This window comes from Pipistrellus hanaki (assembly GCF_964339955.1).
Source record: "Pipistrellus hanaki genome assembly, chromosome: 6".
Lineage (NCBI taxonomy): Eukaryota > Metazoa > Chordata > Mammalia > Chiroptera > Vespertilionidae > Pipistrellus > Pipistrellus hanaki.
In genome coordinates this window covers 42,436,772-42,462,968 of record NC_140508.1, presented here as the reverse complement: position 1 = coordinate 42,462,968, position 26,197 = coordinate 42,436,772, and the positions used below count along the sequence as shown (strand labels likewise).

Genomic DNA, 26,197 nt, shown 5'->3' with positions numbered 1-26,197 from the left:
AAGAAAAGTAGGTTTTGGTGTAACAACCAGAAAATTTATCATTTACCACTGGATTCATCGCATCCTCACAAAAAACTACTTCAAACATATTTTGATCTTGACAGCATTTACTCCCACTGGCAAAATAATCACTGTTATAGTCACCATCAGATTTGAGATATCAAATTAAAAGAAATGTATTACAATAAAATAAAAAAACAATGACAGCCATTTATCTGCAGAAGAAACAAGCATCTCGCTACTGCTAGTCAAGTTCCACCTGGGATTTTTTAAAAACCCTTAGGTGCTGATCCCACCTGTTTTTGTTTAATCCTAGTTTTCTCTATTCTGTTAGGAAAAAACACCACCTTGGCAGAAAAGCCCAGCATCCCTTCCTTGTCCCTCCCTAGCCCAGGGGTTTTAATGGTTGAGGTGACACATGACTACTTTCTAATTACCACCTATCGGACACAGTTGTGCAAGCAGCTGTGGCAGCTGAGAAAGATCCCACCATGAAATGATGCTTGGTGCAGACCTGAGGACTGCAGAGCTGGGAGAGCAGGCCCTCTCCTTTATCCGGAGCGGGGTATGGGTGCATAACATTCTGCACCCATTTGTGTCCACAAAGCCTTGGTGATAGACAATTTTAGAAAAATGGACAGTCACAGCTGTTACTAAAGATGAAGAATATATAAATACATGAGATGCAGAGGGTATCTAAAGGGTGCCCTTTACCCCACTGCAGAGAATGCATGATCGTGGGGTTCAGATAAAACTTCTGCTATAAGAGAGATCGTTGTCCTCCCAAGCCCTGCACATTACGCTCCTTTCTGGTATGTACTACAGCGTGTGCACTTGTATCTTCTTACCCAGATGGGACTGTCAGCACCTGCCAGACTGCAAATGCAGATAACTAACCAACCACAAGTCAGAGGGAGGCAAGCATCTAGGAAGAGAAGGAAAAAAGGAAAGGGAAGAGAGGGGATGAAAAATAGGAAAGGGGGCCAAAACCGGTTTGGCTCAGTGGATAGAGCATCGTCGGTCTGCGGATTGAAAGGTCCCAGGTTTGATTCCGGTCAAGGGCATGTACATTGGTTGCAGGCACATCCCCGGTGGGGTGTGCAGGAGGCAGCTGATCGATGATACTCTCTCATAAATGTTTCTGGCTATCTAACCCTTTCCCTTCCTCTCTGTGAAAAATCAATAAAATATATTTTAAAAAAATAGGAAAGGGAAGAACAGAAGGCAACAATCAAGGTCAGAAGACAAGAGGGTCACAGCTGATTTTTGGCAACTTTCAATGGAAAAATTAGCCTAACTGATTCTTCAATTTTTCTATTATTCCTCCTTTAATCAGCTTAACAATAACCCACAACCTTCGGACCAACTTATTATTCCTCCTTTAAATCACTAAGAAGTGGTCTTCCACATTTTTATGGAAGAACTTAGGTAATAATTTACTTTCTTGTACAACAAGTAAAAGATCATTCATCCCTAAGAAAAGTGATGACACAAAGGTCAAGGCTGAATTTTCACTCAGGTGACTACATACATACCAATGAGAACTCCATAAATTCATCATCAGCTGCTAAGACACCCTCAGCATACTCACTCCCTCTGGGACATGACCAAACACTTCTAAGAATCTCGTTGGGAGAAATTACTGATGAAGATGAAATGAACACTCACGTAAGGAGCTGGGAAAAAACTTCACCTTCCACTCACAACGTCTCAGTTAAGGAAGACTTAACGAAGCCCCACGCACTTTTCTCTAGACTGCTTGATCCGTTTAAAGAAAACACTCTTTTCTCAGGCGACTGGCTACGGGACCACCCAGGGAATAACGAATCCCCAGTATCAAACACTTCAGCCAAGAAAAAGGTCTGGAGGAAACAAGACAACATTTCTAAGCTCTACCCTTGTCGGCGTGGTTCCGTCAAGGTCAAAGCCATCACATACTGATGTGAAAATATCTGTAAGAAATCATACCCAGTGTGAAAGTTTGTGATGATTTTCTTTTAAAATGAAGTTTAAATTTAAACTGCAAAATATAGGGAATGAAGAAACTATCAGTCAGATAATAGGTCTACTTAAGAGTCCACCCATTTAAGAATAATCCATGAATGTCACCATTTTTATTTGTAAGCATCACGTTGCAATTTCTAAATGGAATACTCACAATAAAACCACTGTCAGCAAAGCATCCCTGTGTTCTCTCTTTCCCAACCACGGTGATCCAAGCTGTAGATCAGTTTTCAGAGAACTCTGCTTTCATAGAATCATGACCCATGCCCAACCCAAGCACCACTTATCCACAGCTTGGACCAAGCTCTGGAAGTCACAGTTGTGGTTTGGGTCCTCTAAGTGCCTCCATCCTTTCTTTACAGCTACCCTGGATGTATGCCATTTGCCCTCTCATCGTTCATCCCAGAGGGCCATCAGTTCAGGAGCAAAAAGAACATAAGAGACAATTCAAATACTTACAGGTAGTAGGCCTAAGACACAACCATAAGAAATGATAAAAGGTCACCACATGAAACTTTGGATCATTGGCAGTTCAGATCAACAGTCCAATAGTTGGAAGATCAATGCATGGTTCTTAGTATCTCCTTCTCCTGTTTACATGGTGGGGACCTGCCTGACCTGTCTGTGCTCAGGTGCCCCAGAGCAGGTAGAAAACCTTTCATCAGTGGTAGGATGTTGCTCACCACACTGCCTGTATCTTTTCCCATCTGCCCAAGTAAAGCAGAGTTAAGGTTTGGGAAGCCCCAGCCTGCAAAACCCCCCAAGGGGCTGAGAAGACATTCCTGATTCAGGAACAACTCTTTTCTCTGTAGTAATCCAGCTACCCTGCTGTCTTAATCTCTGGTACTACCTTATCCTTTCTCTTGAGGGAAAAGGGTGAATCCAAGGGTAGAGCAATGAGACATCCTTAGAGGTAAGAGGGAGTTAGCTGTGGTTTAAAAAACTAAGCCTCTCCCAGGCCTGGAGCAGCGGCTGCCAGGCTAGGAGCGGCCAGGCCCGGAGCAGCAGCTGCCAGGCTGGGAGCAGCCAGGTCCGGAGCAGCCGGGTCTGGTGCGGCCAGGCCCGGAGCAGCGGCTGCCAGGCTGGGAGCGGCCAGGCCCGGAGCAGCCGGGTCTGGTGCGGCCAGGCCCGGAGCAGCGGCTGCCAGGCTGGGAGTGGCCAGGCCCAGAGCAACAGCTGCCAGGCTGGGAGCGGCCAGGCCCGGAGCAGCCGGGTCTGGTGCAGCCAGGCCCGGAGCAGCGGCTGCCAGGCTGGGAGCGGCCAGGCCCGGAGCAGCCGGGCCTGGTGCGGCCAGGCCCGGAGCAGTGGCTGCCAGGCTGGGAGCGGCCAGGCCCGGAGCAGCAGCTGCCAGGCTGGGAGCGGCCAGGCCCGGAGCAGCCGGGTCTGGTGTGGCCAGGCCCGGAGCAGCAGCTGCCAGGCTGGGAGCGGCCAGGCCCGGAGCAGCTGGGTCTGGTGCAGCCAGGCCAGGAGCAGCAGCTGCCAGGCTGGGAGCGGCCAGGCCCGGAGCAGCAGCTGCCAGGCTGGGAGCGGCCAGGCCCGGAGCAGCCGGGTCTGGTGCGGCCAGGCCAGGAGCAGTGGCTGCCAGGCTGGGAGCAGCCAGGCCCAGAGCAGCGGCTGACAGGCTGGGAGCGGCCAGGCCCGGAGCGGCCGGGACCGGAGCAACCGGGCCCAGAGCAGCCGGGTCGGGTGCGGCCAGGCCTGTAGCAGCAACAGCCAAGTCCAGAGCAACTAGGTCGGGAGCGGCAGTGACCAGACCCGGAGCAGCTGGTTGTGGAACGAACCAGAGCAACAGAGGCCAGGCCCGGAGCAGCCAGGCCCGAAACAGCTTGCTCCTCGCCTGTACCTGCCCACGGCTGCCTCTCAGACATGGCTGGAATCTTTTGCGGGAACTTGAGGGTCTGCTGAATCAAATGATGAAGGCTTAGATCTGGATGTGTTGAGTTAGTATAGCGCTGGGGTGTTGATCTGTGAGTGCCTTGGGTGGGGCCTGGATGAGGCTGGTTGACCTATTTGAAAATGTCTTTTGTGTGAAGTGTATCATTGGGCATGTGGAGGTATTATTGATATGAGAAAATACTAAGTAACAGATTTACTATCTGAAAAGGGATTTACTATCGGGGAAAGGGAGGGAGGAAGAGACTGAACATAAACTGTGCACCTATGGATGAGGACAATGGGGGATGGGGAGGGGGCAGAGGGTGGGGTGGGAACCTGGTGGAGGGGGGAAGAAATGAGGAACCTTTGTAATAATATGAACAATAAAGATTGATTTAAAAAAAAAAAAATAGACTGAAAATGGACATTTGCGATCAGAGGTAAGATGGCGGAAGAATAGATGGGCGGATTCTGAGCCCTCTCCCGAAGCAGAAAGAGAGAGCAACTGAGGGTCTTGTGCTGTGAGTGTTTATTGGCAAGCTGGGAGACAGCAAACACCAGAAGAAACTGCTGGGGGGCTGCTGACAGAGGTGCCCCTCACAGGGAAGCACCCACGCGGGCTGTGTCCCTGCCCGGAGCTACCTACCGGCTTGGACGGGGAAACCTCGCCATCTTGAGAGGAAGATAGGATCGTGTCAGAGGCCTGAATATCCACAGCCACAGCGACCACCAAGCATCTGTGACCCCCAGAACGCGGATCCCAAGCGGCGCGAACACTTGCCCTCACAGGATTGCCCCACTGCTCAGCGAAAAGGTCAGATTTCGCGGGGAGAGGGTGGAGAGCGCTCGCGGCGAAAACAAAAAGCCTGTGCGCACAGAGCGCGCTCCCGGAAGCTGGAGGACAGGGGTGGTGATTACAAGTAGAAGCCCCCGCTGTTGGGCGGTTGTCACCCTTGAAAGTGGACGGGGCTCCTAACAGGGGAGATATCTAAAGAGCAACACATTTGGATCCGGCTCGGAGGGATATCGGAGAGTTGCGGGAGACTGCAGTTGCTCGGACCTGCCCCCTCCCCCCCTCCATAGTTCCAGCTTCAGAGAGGACGAAAAAAAAAAAAAGCTGGAGAGGCTTTAGAGTCTGGGAAGTCAACCTAGAAACACTGCCCCCAGAGGCTAATTCACAAATTGACTCTAGTGTAATAAAAACAAAGCAAAACCTGCCTAAAAATCAGGACTGGATCATAACAATAGAGGAAGCGAATGACCTTCATTACTGCTAATTTTAATTAAATTTTTAAAATTTTATTATTATTTTTTTTTAATTTTTAAATTTTTGTTTTTTACTTTTGTTTTCATTATTTGCAACGTTTACTCAAGAAACTATTTTTTTTCTTTTTCCTCACTTGATTTTATCTTGATAATTATTACATTGTATATGTAATCAACATTATTACTACTACTAATTTACCTTTTTCATCTTATTTTCTTTTGTTTATTTTTATTATTTTTATTCCATTTGATTATATATATATATATATATATATATATATATATATTTTAATTTCAGGATTACTGTTCTACAGTCTTTATCTATCCTTCTTTCTCCAACGCTTTATTCTATCTCAACCCTACCTTTATGCCCTCACCCTCTTTCCAATCTTTTCCTTTGATACCCTGTTTATCTTAACCCTTTCCTGCTCTAGATTTCCCCCATTCCATCTGTCTACCCCCTCCTAAAATTTCACCCTACTTGTATATATCTAATTTCCAACTACCTGCTCCAAACCCATTCACACCTCCCTCGCAGTTGTCCTAAAAAAAAAAAAAAAAAAAAAAAAAAACAGTCTTACTCTCTAACTCTGAAGTTGTATGTTGAATGTTAACTTTACTGAAGTTGTATGCTTTTCTTTTATAAGATTGATTTGCCTATGCTTTTTGTTTGATTGCATGTTTTTGTTAGCTGGGTTCTAGTCACCCTTATTGGTGGTTATTAATATCGCAAACACATTTCGATTCAGTGCCTTGTGTGTTGTACCTGGTTGTGTTGTATTTTGTGCCTTTAAATCAAAGCAGGAGAGAGAGAACTACACAACCAGACATCATAGATCATGGGGAGACCAAAAAACAGCCCGCATATGAAAGAAAAGCAGGCTTCACCAGAAAAGGAAGTAAACGATATAGAGGCAAGCAACCTACCAGAGCAAGAATTCAGAGTAACGATCTTAAGATGGCTAAAAAGAATGGAAGACAAATTTGACAATTTGAGTAAGACCCAAGAGGAAATGAAAAAAACCCAAGAGGAAATGAAGATGACTCAAGATGAAATGAAAAATGACATCGCTACTATGAAGAACTCAATAGACAGCATCAAGAGCAGACTAGAAGAAGCAGAGGATCGCATCAGTGAGCTAGAAGACAAGATGGAAAAAAATACCCAATTAGAGCAGCTTCTAGAAAAAAAAATTAAAAAGCAGGAGGAGAGCCTACGGGAGCTTTGGGACAATGCAAAACAAAACAATATTCGAATAATAGGGGTTCCGGAAGGAAAGAAAACCGAGGTAGACATGGAAAATGTATTTCAAGAAATAATGACAGAAAATTTTCCTGAGATAGAGAAGAAAAAACCCACACAAATCCAAGATGCTCGCAGAGTCCCAAGCAAAATGGATCCCAGAAGACCGACGCCAAGACATATTATAATTAAATTGGCAAACACCAATGACAAAGTTAGAATCTTAAAAGCAGCCAGAGAGAGACAGAAAGTTACATATAAAGGAACCCCCATCAGACTAACAACTGATTTCTCAACAGAAACTTATCAGGCCAGAAGGGAATGGGATGAAATATACAAAGTCATGCAAAGAAAGGGTCTGAATCCAAGAATACTGTACCCAGCAAGACTATCAATCAAAATTGAAGGGGAAATCAGGAGCTTCACAGACAAAAAAAGACTAAAGGAATTTATCTCCACCAAACCAGCAATGCAAGAAATGCTTAAAGGTCTACTGTAAAAATAAATAAATAGGAAGCGAAGAAGGAACACAGGGGTATAGAATAAAAATGGCATCAAATGAGTACCTATCATTAATAACATTAAATGTAAATGGTTTAAATGCTCCAATCAAAAGACATAGGGTAACAGATTGGATAAGAAAACAAGACCCATACATCTGTTGTCTACAAGAAACCCACCTAAGAAAAAGAGATGCACACAGACTGAGGGTGAAGGGATGGAAAAAGGTTTTCCAGGCAAATGGAAATGAAAAGAAAGCTGGGGTAGCAATACTTATATCTGACAAATTAGATCTCAGAGTGAAGGACATAACAAGAGACAATGAAGGCCACTTCATAATACTAAAGGGAGCAATCAAACAAGAAGAAATAACCCTGGTAAATATATATGCACCCAATACGGGAGCACCCAAATACATAAAAAAACTGCTGGAGGACATTAAGGGAGAGATTAACAGCAATACAATCATAGTAGGAGATTTTAATACCCCACTGTCACCCTTCGACAAATCATCCAAACAAAAAATCAGCAAAGAAATATCAATCCTAAATGACTCACTAGACCAGATGGAATTAATTGACATCTTCAGAACATTCCACCCCAAAGCTACAGAATATACATTCTTCTCAAATGCACATGGGACATTCTCAAAGATAGACCACATTTTGGGACATAGGCAAAGTCTCTTCAAATTCAAGAAAATAGAAATCATATCAAGCATCTTCTCAGACCATAATGGCATAAAACTGGAAATTAACTACAATAAAAATAATCCAAAGAAATCAAACACATGGAGACTAAACAGCATGCTATTAAACAAGGACTGGGTTACCAGAGAAATCAAGGAAGAAATTAAAAACATCCTGGAAACAAATGACAATGAAAACACAACAATCCAAAATCTATGGGACACAGCAAAAGCAGTTTTGAGAGGGAAGTTCATATCCTTACAAGCCTATTGCAAAAAACTAGAAAAAAGTGTAACAAATGATCTAACTCTACAACTCAAAGAGTTAGAAAAAGAGCAACAAGAAAAGCCCAGTGTAAGTAGAAGGAAGGAAATAACAAAAATCAGAGCACAGATAAACGACATAGAGACCAAAGAAACAATACATAAGATCAACAAAACCAAGAGCTGGTTCTTTGAAAGGATAAACAAGATAGATGGACCTCTAGCCAGACTAACCAAGAAACAAAGAGAGAGGACCCAAATAAACAAAATCAGAAATGAAAGAGGTGAAATAACAACAGACCCCACCGAAATACAACGGATTGTTACAAAATACTATGAACAACTCTACTCCAACAAACTGAACAACCTGGAGGAAATGGACATATTCCTAGAAAAATATAATCTTCCAAAACTCAATCAGGAAGAATCTAAAAATCTCAATAAACCAGTGACTTGGGAAGAAATTGAAACAGTCATCAAAAAGCTTCCAGCAAACAAAAGCCCAGGGCCAGATGGCTTCACAGGAGAGTTTTACCAAACATTCAAGGAAGAACTAAAAACTATCCTCCTCAGACTATTCCAAAAAATCCAAGAGGAAGGAACACTTCCAAATTCCTTCTATGAAGCCAGCATCACCCTAATACCAAAACCAGATAAAGACAACTCAATGAAAGAGAATTACAGACCAATATCCCTCATGAACATAGATGCTAAAATCCTCAACAAAATTCTAGCAAATCGACTCCAGAAGAGCATCACAAAGATCATACACCACGACCAAGTAGGATTTATTCCAGGAATGCAATGATGGTACAATATCCGCAAATCAATAAACGTGATACATCACATAAACAAATTGAAAGATAAAAATCATATAGTCATATCAATTGATGCAGAAAAAGCATTCGATAAAATCCAACACCCTTTTCTGATAAAAACTCTTAACAAGGTGGGAGTACAAGGATCATACCTCAACATAATAAAAGCTATATATGATAAACCCACAGCCAACATTATACTCAATGGGCAAAAACTAAAACCATTCCCTCTAAGAACAGGAACAAGACAGGGATGCCCACTCTCGCCACTCCTGTTTGACATAGTACTGGAAGTACTAGCCATTGCAATTAGACAAGAGGAGGAAATAAAAGGCATCCAAATTGGAAAAGAAGAAGTAAAGTTATCCTTATTTGCCGATGACATGATATTGTACATAAAAAACCCAAAAGACTCCATTAAAAAACTAATTGACTTAATAAATGAATTTGGTAATGTAGCAGGATACAAAATTAATGCCAAGAAATCCATGGCTTTTCTATACACCAACAGAGAAACTGCAGAAACAGAGACTAAAAAAGCAATTCCATTTACCATCGCACCAAAAAAATTAAGATACCTAGGAATAACTTTAACTAAGGAAGTAAAGGACCTATATGGGGAAAACTACACGACACTGAAAAAAGAGATAGAGGAAGATGTAAGGAGATGGAAGAACATACCATGTTCATGGATTGGTAGGATCAACATCATCAAAATGTCCATACTTCCTAAAGCAATCTATAGGTTCAATGCACTCCCCATTAAAATACCAACGACATATTTCACCGACCTAGAAAGAACTCTCCAAAAGTTCATTTGGAACAATAAAAGACCCCGAATAGCCACAGCAATCCTGAGAAAGAAGAGTAAAGTAGGAGGGATCTCAATACCAGACTTCAAACTATATTACAAAGCCACTGTTCTCAAAACAGCCTGGTACTGGCACAAGAACAAACATATAGATCAATGGAATCGAATTGAGAACCCAGATATCAACCCAAATCACTATGCTCAACTAATATTTGACAAAGGAGGCACGAATATACAATGGAGTCAAGACAGTTTCTTCAATAAATGGTGTTGGGAAAATTGGACAGACACATGCAAAAGAATGAAACTAGATCACCAACTTACACCATTCACAAAAATAAACTCAAAATGGATACAGGACTTAAACATCAGACGGGAAACCATAAAAATACTAGAAGCATCCACAGGCAGCAAAATCTCAGACGTATGCCAAAAGAACTTCTTCACTGATACTACCCCTAGGGCAATGGAAGCTAAAGAGAAAATAAACAAATGGGACTACATCAAAATAAAAAGCTTTTTTACAGCAAAAGAAACCATCAACAAAACAACAAGAAAGCCCACAGTGTGGGAGAACATATTTGCAAATGATACCACTGATAAAGGTTTAATCTCCAACATCTACAAACAGCTGATACAACTAAATAAAAGGAAGATAAATAATCCAATTAAAAAATGGGCAATGGACCTAAATAGAACATTTTCAAAAGAAGACAGAAGGAAGGCCAAAAGGCACATGAAAACATGCTCAAAGTCACTAATTGTCCGAGAGATGCAAATCAAAACAACAATGCGGTACCATCTCACACCTGTCAGAATGGCCAACATCAACAAATCAACAAACGACAAGTGTTGGCGAGGTTGCGGAGAAAAAGGAACCCTCGTGCACTGCTGGTGGGAATGTAGACTGGTGCAACCACTGTGGAGAACAGTGTGGAGTTTCCTCAAAAAACTGAAAATGGAACTCCCATTTGACCCAGTAATCCCACTTCTAGGAATATATCCCAAGAAACTAGAAACACCAATCAGAAAGGATATATGCACCCCTATGTTCATAGCAGCACAATCTACAATAGCCAGAATTTGGAAACAGCCTAAGTGTCCGTCAGCAGATGATTGGATCCAAAAACTTTGGTACATCTACACAATGGAATACTATGCGGCCATAAAAAATAAGGAATTCTCATCATTTGCAGCAAACTGGATGGAACTGGAGAACATCATGCTGAGTGAAATAAGCCAATCAATGAAAGAGAAACACCACATGACCTCACTCATTTGTGGATAACAAAGAGCATTATAAACTGATGAACCAAAAGATAGATATAGAGACAGTAAATCAACAAGTAGACAGTCAAATTACAGCGGGGAGGGGAGGAAGATCTGGGGGAGATAATAGATCAACCGAAGGACTTTTATACATGCATATAAGTATAACCAATGGACACAAAACTCTGGGGAGGGAGGGGATGTGTGGGAGGGAGGGTGGGGGGCAAAAATAAAAAAATCAATAAAATATATTAAAAAAAAAAAAAAAAAAAAGAAAAAGAAAATGGACATTTGCAAGAGCTAGGCATGGTACTATGGGTTGAGCTTTACACTGGTGCTATAAAGAACCAGAAAAGGAGACAAATCAGACCAAAGAATAGAGGGCTTAGTACTTTCCTATTCTGTAGTCTGTGAGTACAAAGGATGGAGAGAGTAGAGGAAGTGGAAGCGTGAAAAATCTGAAGATATGAGGGTCCTCATATTTATTCTGGAGTTAATTAAGGACATGCTGATGAAGAAGAGGTATGGGCAAGAAAATATAGAAGTCCTGATATCCTGTCAAGGCCATTAGCTCTGGCTCAGGGAACAAGGCCTTATTCCAAATTTCATCAGACAAAAGTGGGTGGTAAGGGGAGGACATAACCCAATAAATAGTACTTTTTCTCTTGCCATGAAAAAAAAAAAAAATAAAAAATAAAAAAAAATAAAAAATAAAATAAAAAATAAAATAAATAAATAAATAAATAAATAAAACAATGACAGTAACAAAGAAAAAAAAAAAAAAAAAAAACTAAGCCTCTTAGTCCACCTAATGGAATCCTGACTGCCACGTGGAAGGCACAATGGGCATAGAATACTGAGTGGGGCATCGACAGCGCGTCGCACTGAAACCCGAGATCACACCATGCGGGCAGAGTTGCCTCTCAGGGTTGTAAAATTAATGTAATAAATACCGCTCTGTAACTTCACACTTCTTTTTTTTTTGGTTTATAGAAATGTTTTTCATACCCACATCGTCCTATTACCTTCCCACATTCGGGAAGGCGAGAGCAAATTTTCCACTTGGAAGAAAAAATAACTTTAACTCCCACTTCATTTCTCAGTTATATGAAGTACAAAGAGAAATGTTTATGTTTGCAAATTCTTTTCATTTTTCCCCTCCAATTCCTAAGAAACAGAATCCTTTACTTCAAAGCATTACAAAAATAAATCTTAGTTGTCTTTTAAAAGATAACATAACAAGACCTCAAAATTTGAGCTTCTCTTGGCCTCAAAAGCTTGATTTTCAAACAGAATTAGCTTTATAGTCATTTTAACTAAATGTCTTTCATTTCATTTATATGCTGTAAAATATATCTTCCTTCAAAGGCACTTCGTCTTCTAATGTAAGGCTAAATCACATTTCAATAACCTGTAACTCACTAATAGGTGTGTGTTCAATGTAGAATGTCCTGTTACGCAAAGACATTGAAAATATCTAGGGGGAAATGCTAGGCCTGTTTACAGAAAAGGAAATTGAAAGACCTCAAGTGCATCATGTGATCTCTTTATTCCCTCCTATGACACAGACAAAATATTTCCTTTCCTACCAAAGCCTCTTAAAATTACAGAAAGCTGTTTCATCTTTGTTGGCAAAAGTCAAAAGTTATCAAATCAAAAGAAAGCCTCAAGACAAACCTATTCATCCCTTACTCATACTTACGCTTTGCAATAAAAAACAGGAGAAGACTGTTCGTAGAGCTGTTTCCCGATTTCCAACTGGAGAATGACAGCGTGAAAGGCTTAGGCATTATTTAACCATGGCTGCTAACTTCAATAATCCCAAAGAGATGTGCCCAAACCCAGCCAAGGTTCTGCCTCCAAAATGAATACTCAAGTCATTCTGAGCAGTGAAAACATGTCAGCTTTCCTATTTAAATGGAGAAGCTAACATTTTCTTTACCAAACATCAATAAATTCTAAATCATAACAATCCTAAAGAAAAACAAATCAGTCTATTGGTCATCATGACAACACTAGAGGCCTGATGCAAGAAATCTGTGCACCAGTGGAGGATGTGGGGGAGGGCACAGGGGAGATCTCTCAGACTGGCCTGTGCCCTTTTGCCGTGGAGAGAGCCAGACATCCTTAGGGCAGAGCTTCTGGATGAATGGTGCTCCCCCCTGTGGGAGCGCACTTACCACCAGGGGACAGCGCCTGCATTGAGCATCTCCCCCTTAGTGACTGGTTGTTCCACTATTCAGTCAATTTGCATATTAGCCTTTTATTATATAGGATTATACACACTCTCCATAAAATAACAGTAATAATACCATTATTCTTTTTGGTGTCTATATCACTTTTTTTTGCACAGTAACTGGACATTGAAGCCCTCAACAGATTAGTGATTTAATTCATGTTTCTATCCTTATTATCTTTACTTCACATATAAAATGTTTTTATGACATGCAATGTTTACCATTTATTTTGTTCCTCATTGACAATGAGTGCAGCACCCCAGTTTTTAAATGTCTTCAAGGGACTGGTTTCTCCTGGCCTTCCACATTCAAATTCTTGTTGTTCCCATTACACTAGTACGCAGACCTTTGAGCTTCCTCCATCCACCAATCTTTTCATCTTTTGAACTTTCGGGGCCCTCTATCATTACATCTCTTCAACCACAAAAAAGAAGAAAAAGGGAGGGGAGGAGAGGAATCACATCTCTTTTTCCCAGATGACCTTTTGCTTATACTCCACTTCAATCTGAACTGCTGATGAGTCCCTCCAATTGCATTCCAAATACCAAGCAGGTTCAGCGACACAGGCCTGCCTCATGGTTTTTTCGTTTTCCTAAACCACTGGGGAACACACATCAGTTTTGAGGTGTGTGTGTTTTTGCTTTGTTTTTTTAAAGAATCTGATCAGCTACTGAAAAAGATGTTAAGAACCTCTGCCTTGCTTCTCTCTAGAAAAGTGGGTGGAGGTGAGGACACTGGGTCCTAAAACTGGTGGATTCTTGGGTTTCAAAATAATACATAATAATAATAATACAAACACATACATATACATACATGAATGGCTAAGTGTGGATAGTTTTGAGGAATAATAAGCAATAATAAATGCAACTACAGAAGGAATATAAGAATTACATGTCATTTGAAGGCCCCTACCAAAATGACAAAGGCCAAAGAAAGTGCTCATTTTATCTTTTGTCCTCCACACCTATCAGACCTTTGTAAATTTTGACAATCAGGGAGCACTTTGTAGGTCTGCGAAGAACTGTGTGACACATCACATCATCTTCCAGCCCCGTGGGTGGGGACCTATTACACTGCCCCCAAGGGCAGAAGAACATTTTCTAAACAGCATGCGCATGCGTGGTAACACACCATCTGTGAAGACAGCTCATACACAGATGAAATGAACAGAATATGCTTTTTGTTAGCTCTGTATGCATTAACAAGAAATTAGTAATGATGGCCTGGCAGCTCAGTTGGTTAGAGCATCATTCCTATGTGCCAGGGTTTCAAGTTCGATCTCCATTCAGGGCACATACATGAGTCGATTGATGAATGCAAAAACAAGTGGGACAACAGATCGATGTTTCTATCTCCCTCTTTCTATCTAAAAAGCAATAAATAAACATTAAAAAAAAAAAAAAAGAAAATAGTAAATACAATTGCTGTGAATCAGTATGGGCATAAATAAACATTCACTAAATTCTGAGGGCAGCACATATCATATACAGACACTTCAGCAAGGTCAGCCGTGTTCTTCCTCGGCTAATACCTAATATTCCTGACTGGAATAGAACTGATGTGAAAGTTCAAGCTGCTTCTGGAAATATAAACTCAGAGTCCCGGAAACAGGGCACAACCTTGGGAAACACAGGAATAAAACCAGCCCAGCCCTTCCCTGTGGCTGTTCACTCTTACCTCAAAACCTTCCCTGCCCTCCTCTGTCCATTTTTCTCCTGAGGGAACCAGGTAACCACAAGCAAAGGATCCTTACACACTCCTCAGCCTTATCAGTTCAATCTGCAATTCCTGGCTTACTTCTCATCCCCCACTCCCACCCCACCCCCAGCTCCAAGCACTCCTAGGTCAAAAGGAAAGCTCAGCCATAAAGAGAGCCTTCGCTTTGTCCCCTGGGCTCTGCAGCTGCCAAGACAACCTCCGGAGGAGGCTGTGCAAATCCCTGCTCCGTATTCCCTGGGAGTCCTCAGTGCCACTTAAGCCCCACAGTCCTCTTCTCCTTAGTATGAACTCCACCCTGCCAGGAGACACAGGCTGTTCCTAATCTTTTCCTCTTACCTCCTGCACACCTTGGCCTTTTTCTTCCAGCAGTCAACCTCCAAGACAACAGGCCTCAGGCAGGTCCTCTCTCCACACCCTTCCTTCCTACAGATCTTGTCTGGTCCTGCAGTTGGCCTGTCCAAGCTGACTCTCCTCCATGAGCTTGTCACCCTCCTCCTGTGCCTTTGTCAGTGCTATCACCTCTACCTGCTGGCATGAGGAGACCTCCCTCAACCTTCACCTAGTGACTCTATCTTGGTGCTGTCTCACCAACATGCTGCCTTCGCAGTCAAGTTCTCAATCCCTGCCCCTCCCAGCTCCTTCCTGGCCCCTTGTAATCCACTCTGTAAGGAGGAATTTGGAGAGTGATGGAATTGTTCTCTATCGCAATTGTGGGGGTGGGTACACACTTGTTCGCATTTATCAAAACCCAGAGGATTTTACTGTATGTAAACTAGAGAGGGGGGGAAAGCAATCAGATGTGAGGGAAGGCCCAAAATGAAAAGACCAACTGGAATAAAGACCTAACTACGTTACAAGTGAACAACAGAACCATGCTGAAGAGAATAGGGGAAAAAGAACCAACCAAAGCCACTTTGGAAAACAAAATTCTGACTGGATGCTGTGAGGCTACAGGGAACAAATCAAGTTTGTAATCTAGTTAGCAGTATTATACTAATGATTTTTTTTTTCCAGTTCTGGTGTGTTATAACTATGCAGGCAGTTAGGGAAAACTGGGTAAAAAGAACATGAAAATTTTTATTTTTGCAACTTTTCTAGGAGTGAAAATTATTTCAAAATAAAGTTAGATGCAATTTAATAGTGTAAAGCTACTAAATGAAATAAGCAAGTATCAGGACACTCCCCAAATGGGCCATTCCCCTTTCTGTTCCCTGTGCCTGTGTGTTACCTCTGACCTTTCTCTCTGCATTTTATTCTCCAGCAGCCCATCCTTCCTCCCTTGCACTCCTTCCTCCCGTGCACTCCGCAGCGCTGGCTTCTCCCTGACTCACTGGCTGTGCCCCTCTCCCTGGGGGTCCCTTTAAACCGTCATCTACCTTTGCTCCAAGGCAACCTCAGCAGCTCCCCTGGTCACGACAATCACATATATTCACAGAACTCACTTATTTCTACATTCAGCTCTAATGTACCTTAAGAGCCACCTTTCCAGTTGCTGGCTCTATATTCTGCTTGGTTCTCCTGGGCCTACCTGGGCAGTCAAACATCCCTCTCACAACCCAGGACTGCTGGCTCCCAAATACTCACCTGCTTCTGCCTGATTGCCCCTAAGCGATTCTACCTGCCAGCCTGATCACCCTCTAGCCACTCCCCTGCCAACCTGATTGATGCCAAACTGCTCCCCGGCCGGCCTGATTGCCCCCTAACTGCCCTCCCCTGCTGGCCTGGTCACCCCTAACTGTCCTCCCAAGTAGGCCCAGGCCAGCCATGTGGACTTTGGACTTTATAAAAGGTAAGAGAGAAATGATGAATAGCTAAGAGGGTGGGGAGAGTTAAAATGCAAAGAGCTGACAGGAGCAGAAGATGGGAACTGCAACCGTTCTGCTTCCAAAGAACATTGGTGAAGGGCACTACCAACAAGAAATACTTCCTAAGTTTTCAATAACAGCTCTGGACATGTGGAGATTGGGTTCCCGTTTTATCTATCCTCTTACCAGTGAGCTGCTTCAAGGTCAGCCACGAAGTAATGCAAACAATTTAGCAACTTTTAAACCGAGGTTTATTAGAAACAGAATTTCCAGAAGTTTGCATTCTCCAAGCTTTCTGGACACAAAATAACTCAAGGGATCTTTAGCAATGACAGCCAGACCCAGTCTGTAGCCAGACATGATAAATGATTATTTGGTTTCTCTTTTTGCCCGATGATGCTATCTTGTATAATTTCCCAATCATATACTGCAATCCACATATATCACAAAACCAATGTAACTTATGGCCCCACACACGAAAACTGAGCGAGGTACTTTTCTTTTTTTTAATTTATTGATTTGAGAGAGAAACATCAATTTGTTGTTACTCTTATTTATGCATTCATTGGTTGATTTTTGTTTGTTCCCTGACCAGGGATCTAACCTTGGCATATCAGGACGATGTGCTAACAAACTGAGCTACCCAGTCAGGAATGAGTAAGATAAACATTTAATTTTTTTATTGTAATAAAACACACATACCATAAAACTTGCCATCTTAACTGTATACAATTAATTTTTTAAATGTTTTATAGATTTCAGAGAGAGAAACATGAATCAGCTGCCTCCTGTTAGTGCCAGGACCAGGAATTGAGCTAGTGACCTTTGGGTACATGAGATGATGCTCAACCAACTGAGACACATCAGCTGGGGCTATAATTAATCTTTATATGAAGAGTATACAAAATAATAACAGCAAAAATGCTATCTAATATTACTAATTGAAGACATGCTGAGGAATAAAAAACAACTAATTGAGCTGTCCAATTGTTGGCTGCAAATTTTTTTAAAAACCTCTAAAAGGTCATTTCTATATACACACATTATCTAATATTAAGACTTTAGAGCTCTGATATTTATATTCACTAAACACCCACACTTCATATAACAATCACTTGCTTCAGAGATTCAATTCAAATTTTGTTTTTTCCTGAAATATTTAGTTAAAGCGCCTGGGGGATATTTATTGCCAGATATACTACCTCCTTTAAAACATCTGCAACTGAACTCACCATCTACTTCCCTCTTTCCAGACAGCTATTCCCAGTCCCTTAACTAACAGTTTCACCTCCAACTCTTCTCTTTCACGGAGGCCTGCCCATTTTCCTTGGCAATGTAGTTTGAATCCATCCTCTTTTAATCCCCATCCCTCCTCTAGTTTTGGACCGAATTTTCCTATATCTAGACAAATATAACACCCCGGCTTTCTTCGTTCTGTCAGCCAGAACTGCCAGATCAGACTTTCTAAAACTCTATTTAAATCACACCTATCGCTCCCTCTACTAAAAATCCTCAAATCGCGCCAGCTGGTACGAGTCAGTGGATAGAGCATCAGCCTGCGGACTAAAGGGTCCTAGTTCAATTCCGGTCAAGGGCACATGCCCAGGTTGTGGTCTCGATCCACAATAGGGGATGCAGAAAGGCAGCCAATCAATGATTCTCTCTCATCATTGATGTTTCTATCTTTCTCTCCCTCTCCCTTCCTCTCTGAAATCAATAAAAATATATTTTAAGAGAAATCCTCAAATCACCCTAGCCAGTTTAGCTCAGTGGATAGGTTGACTCAAGGGTCCCGAGTTCAATTCCGGTCAAGGGCACGTGCCTCAGTTGCAGGATCCTCCCCGGCCTGGGCCCTGGTTGGGAGCATTCAGGAGGGAACCAATCCATGTGTTTCTCTCACATTGATATTTCTCCCTCTCTTTCCCTCTTCTCTCTTCCACTCTCTCTCTTTAAAAAATTTTAAAAATCCTCAAATCACCTTTCAAATTAAATCCAAACTCCTTGGCCTAATTCCAAGGACCCCACTCAGTCAGAGCCCAGCCAGCCACCATTTTGCTTCAGTCTCCCTTTTGTGAGTACACCTTTCCTTGTGGGCCACACTATTTCTTGACCCAGGATGCAACACACACACACACACACACACACACACACACACACACCCTCATCGACCAAGTATGAAGAACCCATTTCTCAGATTTTTCTGAAGAAAGAACCTCCATTTCCTCATCTTTAAATGGGAACTATAAATAAATTAAATAAAAGAGAACTAATAATAGCCATATCATAGGGTGTTGTATAAGTGAAAACAAATTATATGCAAAGCACCAAACATATAGGCATTAAAATATTTTCTTCCTCTGTTTATTTGTTAAGATAATAAAACAAAGTAGAAAAAAAATGTAAAATACAAAAAAAAATGTAAAATAAAATAAATGTTTCTGAAACAAGTGAAGTAGATCAGCCTGGACCAGTGATAGCTCAGTTGTTTGGAGTGTCATTTCTTGACCCAGGATGCAACACACACACACACACACACACACACACCCATCGACCAAGTATGAAGAACCCATTTCTCAGGACCAAGGATCCAGGGTTGATCCCCAGTCAAGGCACATGCAGGAGTCAATCAATGAATGCATAAATAAATGGAACAAGTCAATGTTTCTCTTTCTCTCTCTCTCTTTTTCTCATCAATAAATTTTTTTTTTTTTAATTTTTTTAAGTGAAGTAGGTCACCACATTGGAGGAAGGCATGGAGGGATGGGTGGAAAAGGTGAAGGGATTAAGAAGTACAAACTGGCCGAAACTGGTTTAGCTCAGTGGATAGAGCATCGGCCTGCGGACTGAAAGGTCCCAGGTTCGATTCCAGTCAGAGGCATGTACCTTGGTTGCAGGCACATCCCCAGTAGGGGGTGTGTAAGAGGCAGCTGATCGATGATTCTCTCTCATCGATGTTTCTACTCTCTATCCCTCTCTCTTCCTCTCTGTAAAATATCAATAAAATATATTTTAAAAAAGTACAAACTGTCAGGCATATAAAGTGCAGCATAGAGAATATACTCAACCAGAGGCCCAGTGCATGAAATTCTTGCACTGGGGTGGGGGAGAGGGGGCCTCAACCTGCGCTGCTCCCTCTCACAGTCCGGGAGCTCTCAGGGGATGTCCAACTGATGGCTTAGGTCCGTCCCCTGGCAATCGGACATTCTTTGTGCTGCCTTGTAGGCAGGACAGGTTCGCACCACCGCCACTGAGCTCACCAGCTGTGAGCCTGGCTTCTGGCTGAGCGGCACTTCCTTACTGACCACCAGGGTTCAGCTCCTGCGTTGAGCGTCTGCCCCCTGGTGGTCAGTGCACATCAGAGTGACCGGTCATTCTGCAGTTCAGTCAATTTGCATATTAGCCTTTTATTATATAGGATAATATTGTAATAATTAAATATGGTACCAGGTGGGTACTAGACTTACTGGATGATCACTTTGAAAAGTGTATAAATATCTAATCACATTGTACACCTAAAATTAATATGATATTGTATGTGAACTATAATTGAAAAAAATAAATTTTTAAAAATAAAGTGAATTTAACAACAATAAAAAGAAAATGAAATAGTTTGAGGTGATGATGATGGTTTGATGAAGGAAGAGGAGCATTCTTGGGTTCCACCCAGAGCGATGGCACTAGTTTCTTATTACACTTCATTTCATTTCAAAATGAATGGCCTTTGTCCTAATGTGGATGTGCCCCCAGGCTACTCTGGGGATCAGCCATTGGCAGGGTCGCCTGGAGTTCACACATGGAAGGAATGCAATTTCCTCTTAAATGGCAGTAAAATTTCAACTCACAAAGCAAAATACTCCCAATGTCTTTCTGACTGTCCCATGACCCTTTTCTTAATTTCGAAACTGTCTTCCCAGTCAAGCATAACCAAGGTTGGCTGTGATCCCCACTGCTCCTGGCCTAACCCTAGCCCAGCCCCTGCCTCTAGAGCATGCTCACTGCTGACTGGCAGCTGCTCAGACCAGGCCCCACAAATGCTGACTGCATGAGCAGCCACAAGTCCTAAACCAACATTCTAGGAGAAGCTACAGAAAAACAGCAATGGACAGACTGGGCTTGGAGAAAAGTCAAGCAAACGTGGGCTATGCAGTTCTTGCCCTGTGGTAGAGGCACCTACAGTTAGTTCTCTGGAAAGTTGAACAGCTGCCCTTCCTGCTGGGAAAAAGGGAGGCAGCCTTGGAGGTGGGAGAGGGGAAGACCACAGCCAGGCAGCTGCAAAAGTAGCAGCCACACCGAAATCCCAGAGGTCCAGAATAGGGGACAGGGTTCCCAGCAGCAGCAGCCCCAAGAATGGTTAGCACTCAATTCAGGACTATCCCAAAGACCTTGCTAATGTGTGACTCCACTCCCACGGGTGTAATCATAATCATTTATAACAGGTGCTGTTGTTTATTTGCCTTCTCTCCCTAACTGGTTCAGTCAGACCCCAAAATTCCATTTTCTAAAACTGCCCATAGAAATACCCTCCAAAGAGCATGAGAGCTATGTGAATGCACAGCTATGAAGTCACTGAAAGCAACAACTACTTTCACACAGCACCACAGAACGCAGCCTCCACTTCTTCAACCCCGAGACACTTGGGGGCAGATTCAAAGGCAGACCTTCCAGCTCCCAAGTCAACGACCAAATACTCTTCAAGCACGTGAAAATTGCCAGAAGCCAAGAGGACATGATGGCCACTGATCTGGGCTTGGCAATTCCCAGCTCCAAAAAGTCAGAAGTTCAAGTCAGACAGGGATATTAAACAAGGGAGAGGGGGAGAGGGAGGAAGAGAGAGAGGGAGGGGACAGAAGAGGGATGGGGGAGAGAGAGAGAACAGAAGAGGAAACTTCCCATGTCTGTCAGCGGGTCCTCCAGTCAGACCTCAGAATGTATTAGTAGAGAGCAGGTACAATGTTGTTGGTATTTTACTATTTTATACAGGGCAAAATTCCCCATGACGGAATGTTGACTGAATTCATGAGCTTCTTTTCCTTCCCTTCTGAAATTCTATAAAGATGACATTAAAAGTATTTTTAAAAAGACAAAAATAGGCAAATATGTAAGATAGACTGATGGTTACTCAGGGCTGAAAGGGGGTGGGAGGGAAGGACTGGGGAGTGATAGCTAAAAGGCACATGGCTTCTTTTTGAAGTAATAACAAGGTCCTAAAATGGCCTGGAGATGGCTGTCCTCTAAATAGACTAAAACCACAGAATGTTAAGCCATAAAGGGGCAAATTGTACAGTATGTGACTGCATTCTCAATAAAGCTGTTGCCCAAATTACCATGTGCCCAAAAGGCAGTGAGAAAAAAGTCAAGGAAGAGGACAGGGAGTGGCGGCTGAGCCAGCAGAGTCAAGGAGTGAGTTAGGCCCGGCCAGTGTGGCTAAGTGGTTGAGCATGGACCTATGAACCAGGAGACTACAATTTGATTCCCAGTCAGGGCTCCATCCAGTTGGGAGGGGGTTTACAGGAGGCAGCCAATCAGTGATTCTTTCATCATTGATGTTTCTATCTCTCTACCTCTCCCTTTTTCTCTGAAATCAATAAAAACATTAAACATAAAAAAATTTTTAAAAAATTTTAAAAAAGAAGAAGAAAGGAAGGAAGGAAGGAAGGAAGGAAGGAAGGAAGGAAGGAAGGAAGGAAGGAAGGAAGGAAGAAAGAAATGAGTTGGGTCCCAAGATCTTGTCTGAGACAGCCGTGGTGCTGGATGTTAGTCATATCTGGAAGGAGCCCTCGTATGACCTCTGACCCTCTGTAACCTGGGTCAGCTAGGGACAAGCAGCAGTGAGGTATAAGCAGAAAGCCTGGCCAGTTTCCTCCACCTCTAAGGCCACAAGCCAAGTTTATTCCCCAGGCAAAATGGCCAAGTCTCCCACGAAAAGCTCCAGGGGAAAAATTCCAGATGCTGACTTGTGGGGCCCTGCATTGAAGAGTGCAGCTCCACAAATAATCAGAGAAGCCCCCCAAAACTAGGTCTCACCTGTGCGGGCAGAGCTTCCAGCCAGCTTTTCACAGTCTCAGCCTTAAAGATCGCCAGACCTGTGTGAAAGCCTCCAGCAGGAAGAGACCAAAATAAACCACAATAAATAAACAGAAAAAGGACAGAGCTGCCACAGGCAGGGAGAATATGCATATAGTAGTATCCGCAGAGAAAAAAAAAGGGGAAGTTATGACGAAGAAGAACTCAAAGAACAAGAAGGAACTTAGAGAATAATATTAAAAACTAAAATAAAACAGGTTAAAAAAAAGAAAGAAGGAAATCAGGATATATCCAAAAATTAGAACAGAGATCCAGATAACAGGAGAGAAAAGAAATAAGAATTACTAATTCAATCTAGTTGGTCCTACATCTGACTAATAAGAGTTTCAGAAAGAGAAAATGCAGAGAGGATATTATAAAGAAAAAATACAGGACTATCTCCCGAGACCAGTAAAGCCAAGTCTGGGATTGCAAGGGCCCTCACAGGGCTGCCAGATAAAACACAGGACGTCCAGTTAAATGTGAATTTCAGATAAACAACAATTAATCTCTTAGTGTACACATGTCCCATTGTTTATCTGGGCATCTTGCATTTTTTTTTTGTTTGTTTACTAAATCTGGCAATCCTCTACCTCTGATGGCCCAGCACAAGCAAATGAAGTCAGTCCATATCGTAGCAAAATTACAGAACACCAAAAAATTACACACGAGCCAAGGTGCAGGGCTTGCCCAGACCCTGTTATGAGAGCTCTTCCTGAGTTAACTTCTTAACCCTCACCACGGCCCAGGGGGCACTAAGTACCTTTGCCTCCAGACAGAAGAGCCTCTGCCCTGGGCCTGCTGGGGCTGTAGACAACCCGCCATCTAACAGACAAAAACAGACTTGTTTTTTCTTTCCACTCTCACAGAACAGTTCTGTTCATTGGTGTTATTTTGGAAAGGGGCTGCGTGAATGGAGATTGTGGGAAAGAGAAAGGAAAGGGAACTAGATGATGTGTGTGTGTGTGCGCGTGTGCGTGTGTGCGCGTGTGTGTGTGTGTGTGTGTGTGTGTGCATGCGCGTCTGCCCCAGGTGCCAGGGCTCTCTGACTGCCCTCGGCACAGATGGTACAGGTTTGGGGAGGTGCTTACAATGCCTGGAAATCCTGTCAGAAAAGTCAGTTGTGGGGGAGTTCAAGATTATTCTGAATGAAGAAACCAGCCCTCCCTCCAAGCTCTCTGTCTGCAGTTGGGTCCACCGGAACCAGGCTCTGATCCCACTTGGGCTGGACTCACTCAGCCACAGCGTTGGTCCCAGGATGAGGGTGTCTTCAGAGTCTGGGTCTTGAGGGAGACGCCTGAGGAGTAAGCTTGGGTGGGGATGGGGCCAGGCCATGGATACTGCCTGATTTAAACCTTTTAAATATTTAGGCATATGGCATATACCTTTTAAATATTTAAATGTATCTTTTAAATATTTCATTATTCCCTTTAAATATTTAGCAATCTGGTCTCCCTTTGTACTCTTGCCCCTGCAACATGAAGGGCAGGCCTGGGGCCATCACTGTTATTATTATTATTCTGTTTTATATGTTAGGCAGAGAAAATGTAAGTATGTTGCTCAAGGACATATGGCCAGGAAATGGTAGAGGATGGAACAGAACCCAGACCTTCTGCCTCTGTAGACCCAGCTCACATCCTCTATCAGAAAAGACAGTCGGGAAATAACAACTCAGATAAAGAAGTCCAAATTTAGCAGAGTAAGTGTATAATTTAGAAATTAAAAAGTCAATTAACAGAAGAGTTCATTTCAAAGGGTTGAAATTAATTGCCTTCAGGGAAGAGGACTGGAAAATACTGTTTGATTTTTTTTTAAATCTATGTACATGTATTTGACAAAAAAAAATAAAAGTTAAAAATAGATAAGTAACCATCTTAACTACATATCTATTCCTCAATGTAAACAACTTAAAAATCACTCTGCTCCTCAAGTCTCATTTACCCAAAACCAAATAAAACATACTCATGGGTTTTCCTAATGCAAATGCAAAGCCGTCACAGTAAGAAAGTGGTTCACTGATTGGAACCCTTAGGGTGTTACTGCATTAGTGTGGTCCAAAAGAGTAAAATACAGCAAATGCCTTTATTGGTCACAAAATGTCATATAACTGAAAACCCAGGAAGTCAATTTTTATTGCAAAATCAGGTTTCATGAATATGCAGAAGAACTTTTTTTAAATGTATTTTTCTTTTTTAAGGTCTCTCTTACCCAACCTCAATGCATTTAGAAGATCCTTATTCAGTGAGAGTTCAAAGTAAAAGGAAGGAAATACAGAGTGGAGAAGAAAACCTTTCAGCATTCAATTACTTTTACATTATCTATCTATGTTAAGTATACAGCTTATAAAATTATTTAATTCAGAAACAGCTGAACTGTTTCATCCAACTTAGCAAATCTAAGAACATATATAATGAAATATTAATAACAAGTCCCCCTTAGACTAGGACCAATATCAAAGAGAAATCCCAACTCAGAATTTTCTGTGTCTCTGTTCAAACCCTGGGGGGGGGGGGGGGGGGGGAGAAACAGAAAAAGGCTTACAACCTCAGACCTGACCCCCAAACAAAGCCATGGCCTTTGAAGAACATGGCCTGTGCGGCCTTTTATGTCTCTCGCTAAGCAGGCTGCCCATTTTAAAAGGTAAGGTCACACAGGCTGGGACCCTGTCTCCCAGCTTGTTCTTTTGCTGGTTGATCTTCATATGCTCAGCTCCTCAGCCTAGTCTATCTTCCTATTCAAAGCTTCCTGAAGACAAGTCTCTTCTGGATTAATCCCAACCGGCTTCAATCGTCTAATGTATTTGTCTTTTCAACAGTTCTGTACATCGTGTGTTGCTTTATTTATATAATGCCTCTAAAGAAGGACATGAAGTAGCTCACAGTAAGAGCTACATTCATAAGGACCAAAATGTGTGCAGAGAGGGAAGAAAATAAAGGTATCCACACACAGATGCTTATGGCTAAAAATGTTCCAAGTGTATGCTAACCCCACTTCCACACCTTCCCATCCCAGATGGCAGACATGTCACATAAAAGCTGCTGCACTTGCCCTAACCGGTTTGGCTCAGTGGATAGAGCATCAGCCTGTAGACTGAAAGGTCCCAGGTTGATTCCGGTCAAGGGCATATACCTTGGTTTCGGGCACATCCCCAGTACGGGGTGTGCAGGAGGCAGCTGATCGATGTTTCTCTCTCATCAATGTTTCTAACTCTTTATTCCTCTCCCTTCTTCTTGTAAAAAATCAAAATATATTTTAAAGAAAACAAAACACTGCTACACTTTCCACTTAATATGAGGGGCCTAGAATAGGCAAGTTCATTGAAAGTAGAATAGAGCCTAGGGAAGGAGGAAGGAAGGGTTATTGTTTAAATGGTTGTTTTTGTTGGGGCTGTTGAAAACATTTTATTGAGAGTGATGTCTTTATGACTCTATCAGATACTTATGAATTGTTGATATGAAAACTATTAGGTTGTATATGGGTTTTTGTGTGTGTGTTTTTTAAGTCATAATGAAGAAGAGTTACAATGAATTTTAAAATGTGGATTTCAGCCCTGAACAGTTTTTTCAGTGGTTAGTGTCGGCCCATGGACTGAAGGGTCGTGGGTTCAATTCCCATCAAGGGCACCTAACTCACT

At 42.4% G+C, this 26,197-nt stretch overlaps 1 protein-coding gene across 10 annotated transcripts in view; it reads right to left on the bottom strand.

Moving 5' to 3' along the window:
- ZNF532 (zinc finger protein 532) overlaps window positions 1-26,197 on the bottom strand; it is a 103,213-nt gene that overhangs the window by 52,790 nt on the left and 24,226 nt on the right. The window contains exon 1 of one of the 10 annotated variants that reach the window (XM_084888280.1): window positions 13,198-13,220. The exons of the other annotated variants lie outside the window; for them this stretch is intronic. Within the exon in view, the coding sequence (XP_084744406.1) occupies window positions 13,198-13,216 (19 nt within the window). The 5' untranslated portion in view covers window positions 13,217-13,220. Of the gene's footprint in view, window positions 1-13,197; window positions 13,221-26,197 lie in introns of those variants that run through there. 10 annotated transcript variants of the gene reach the window in all.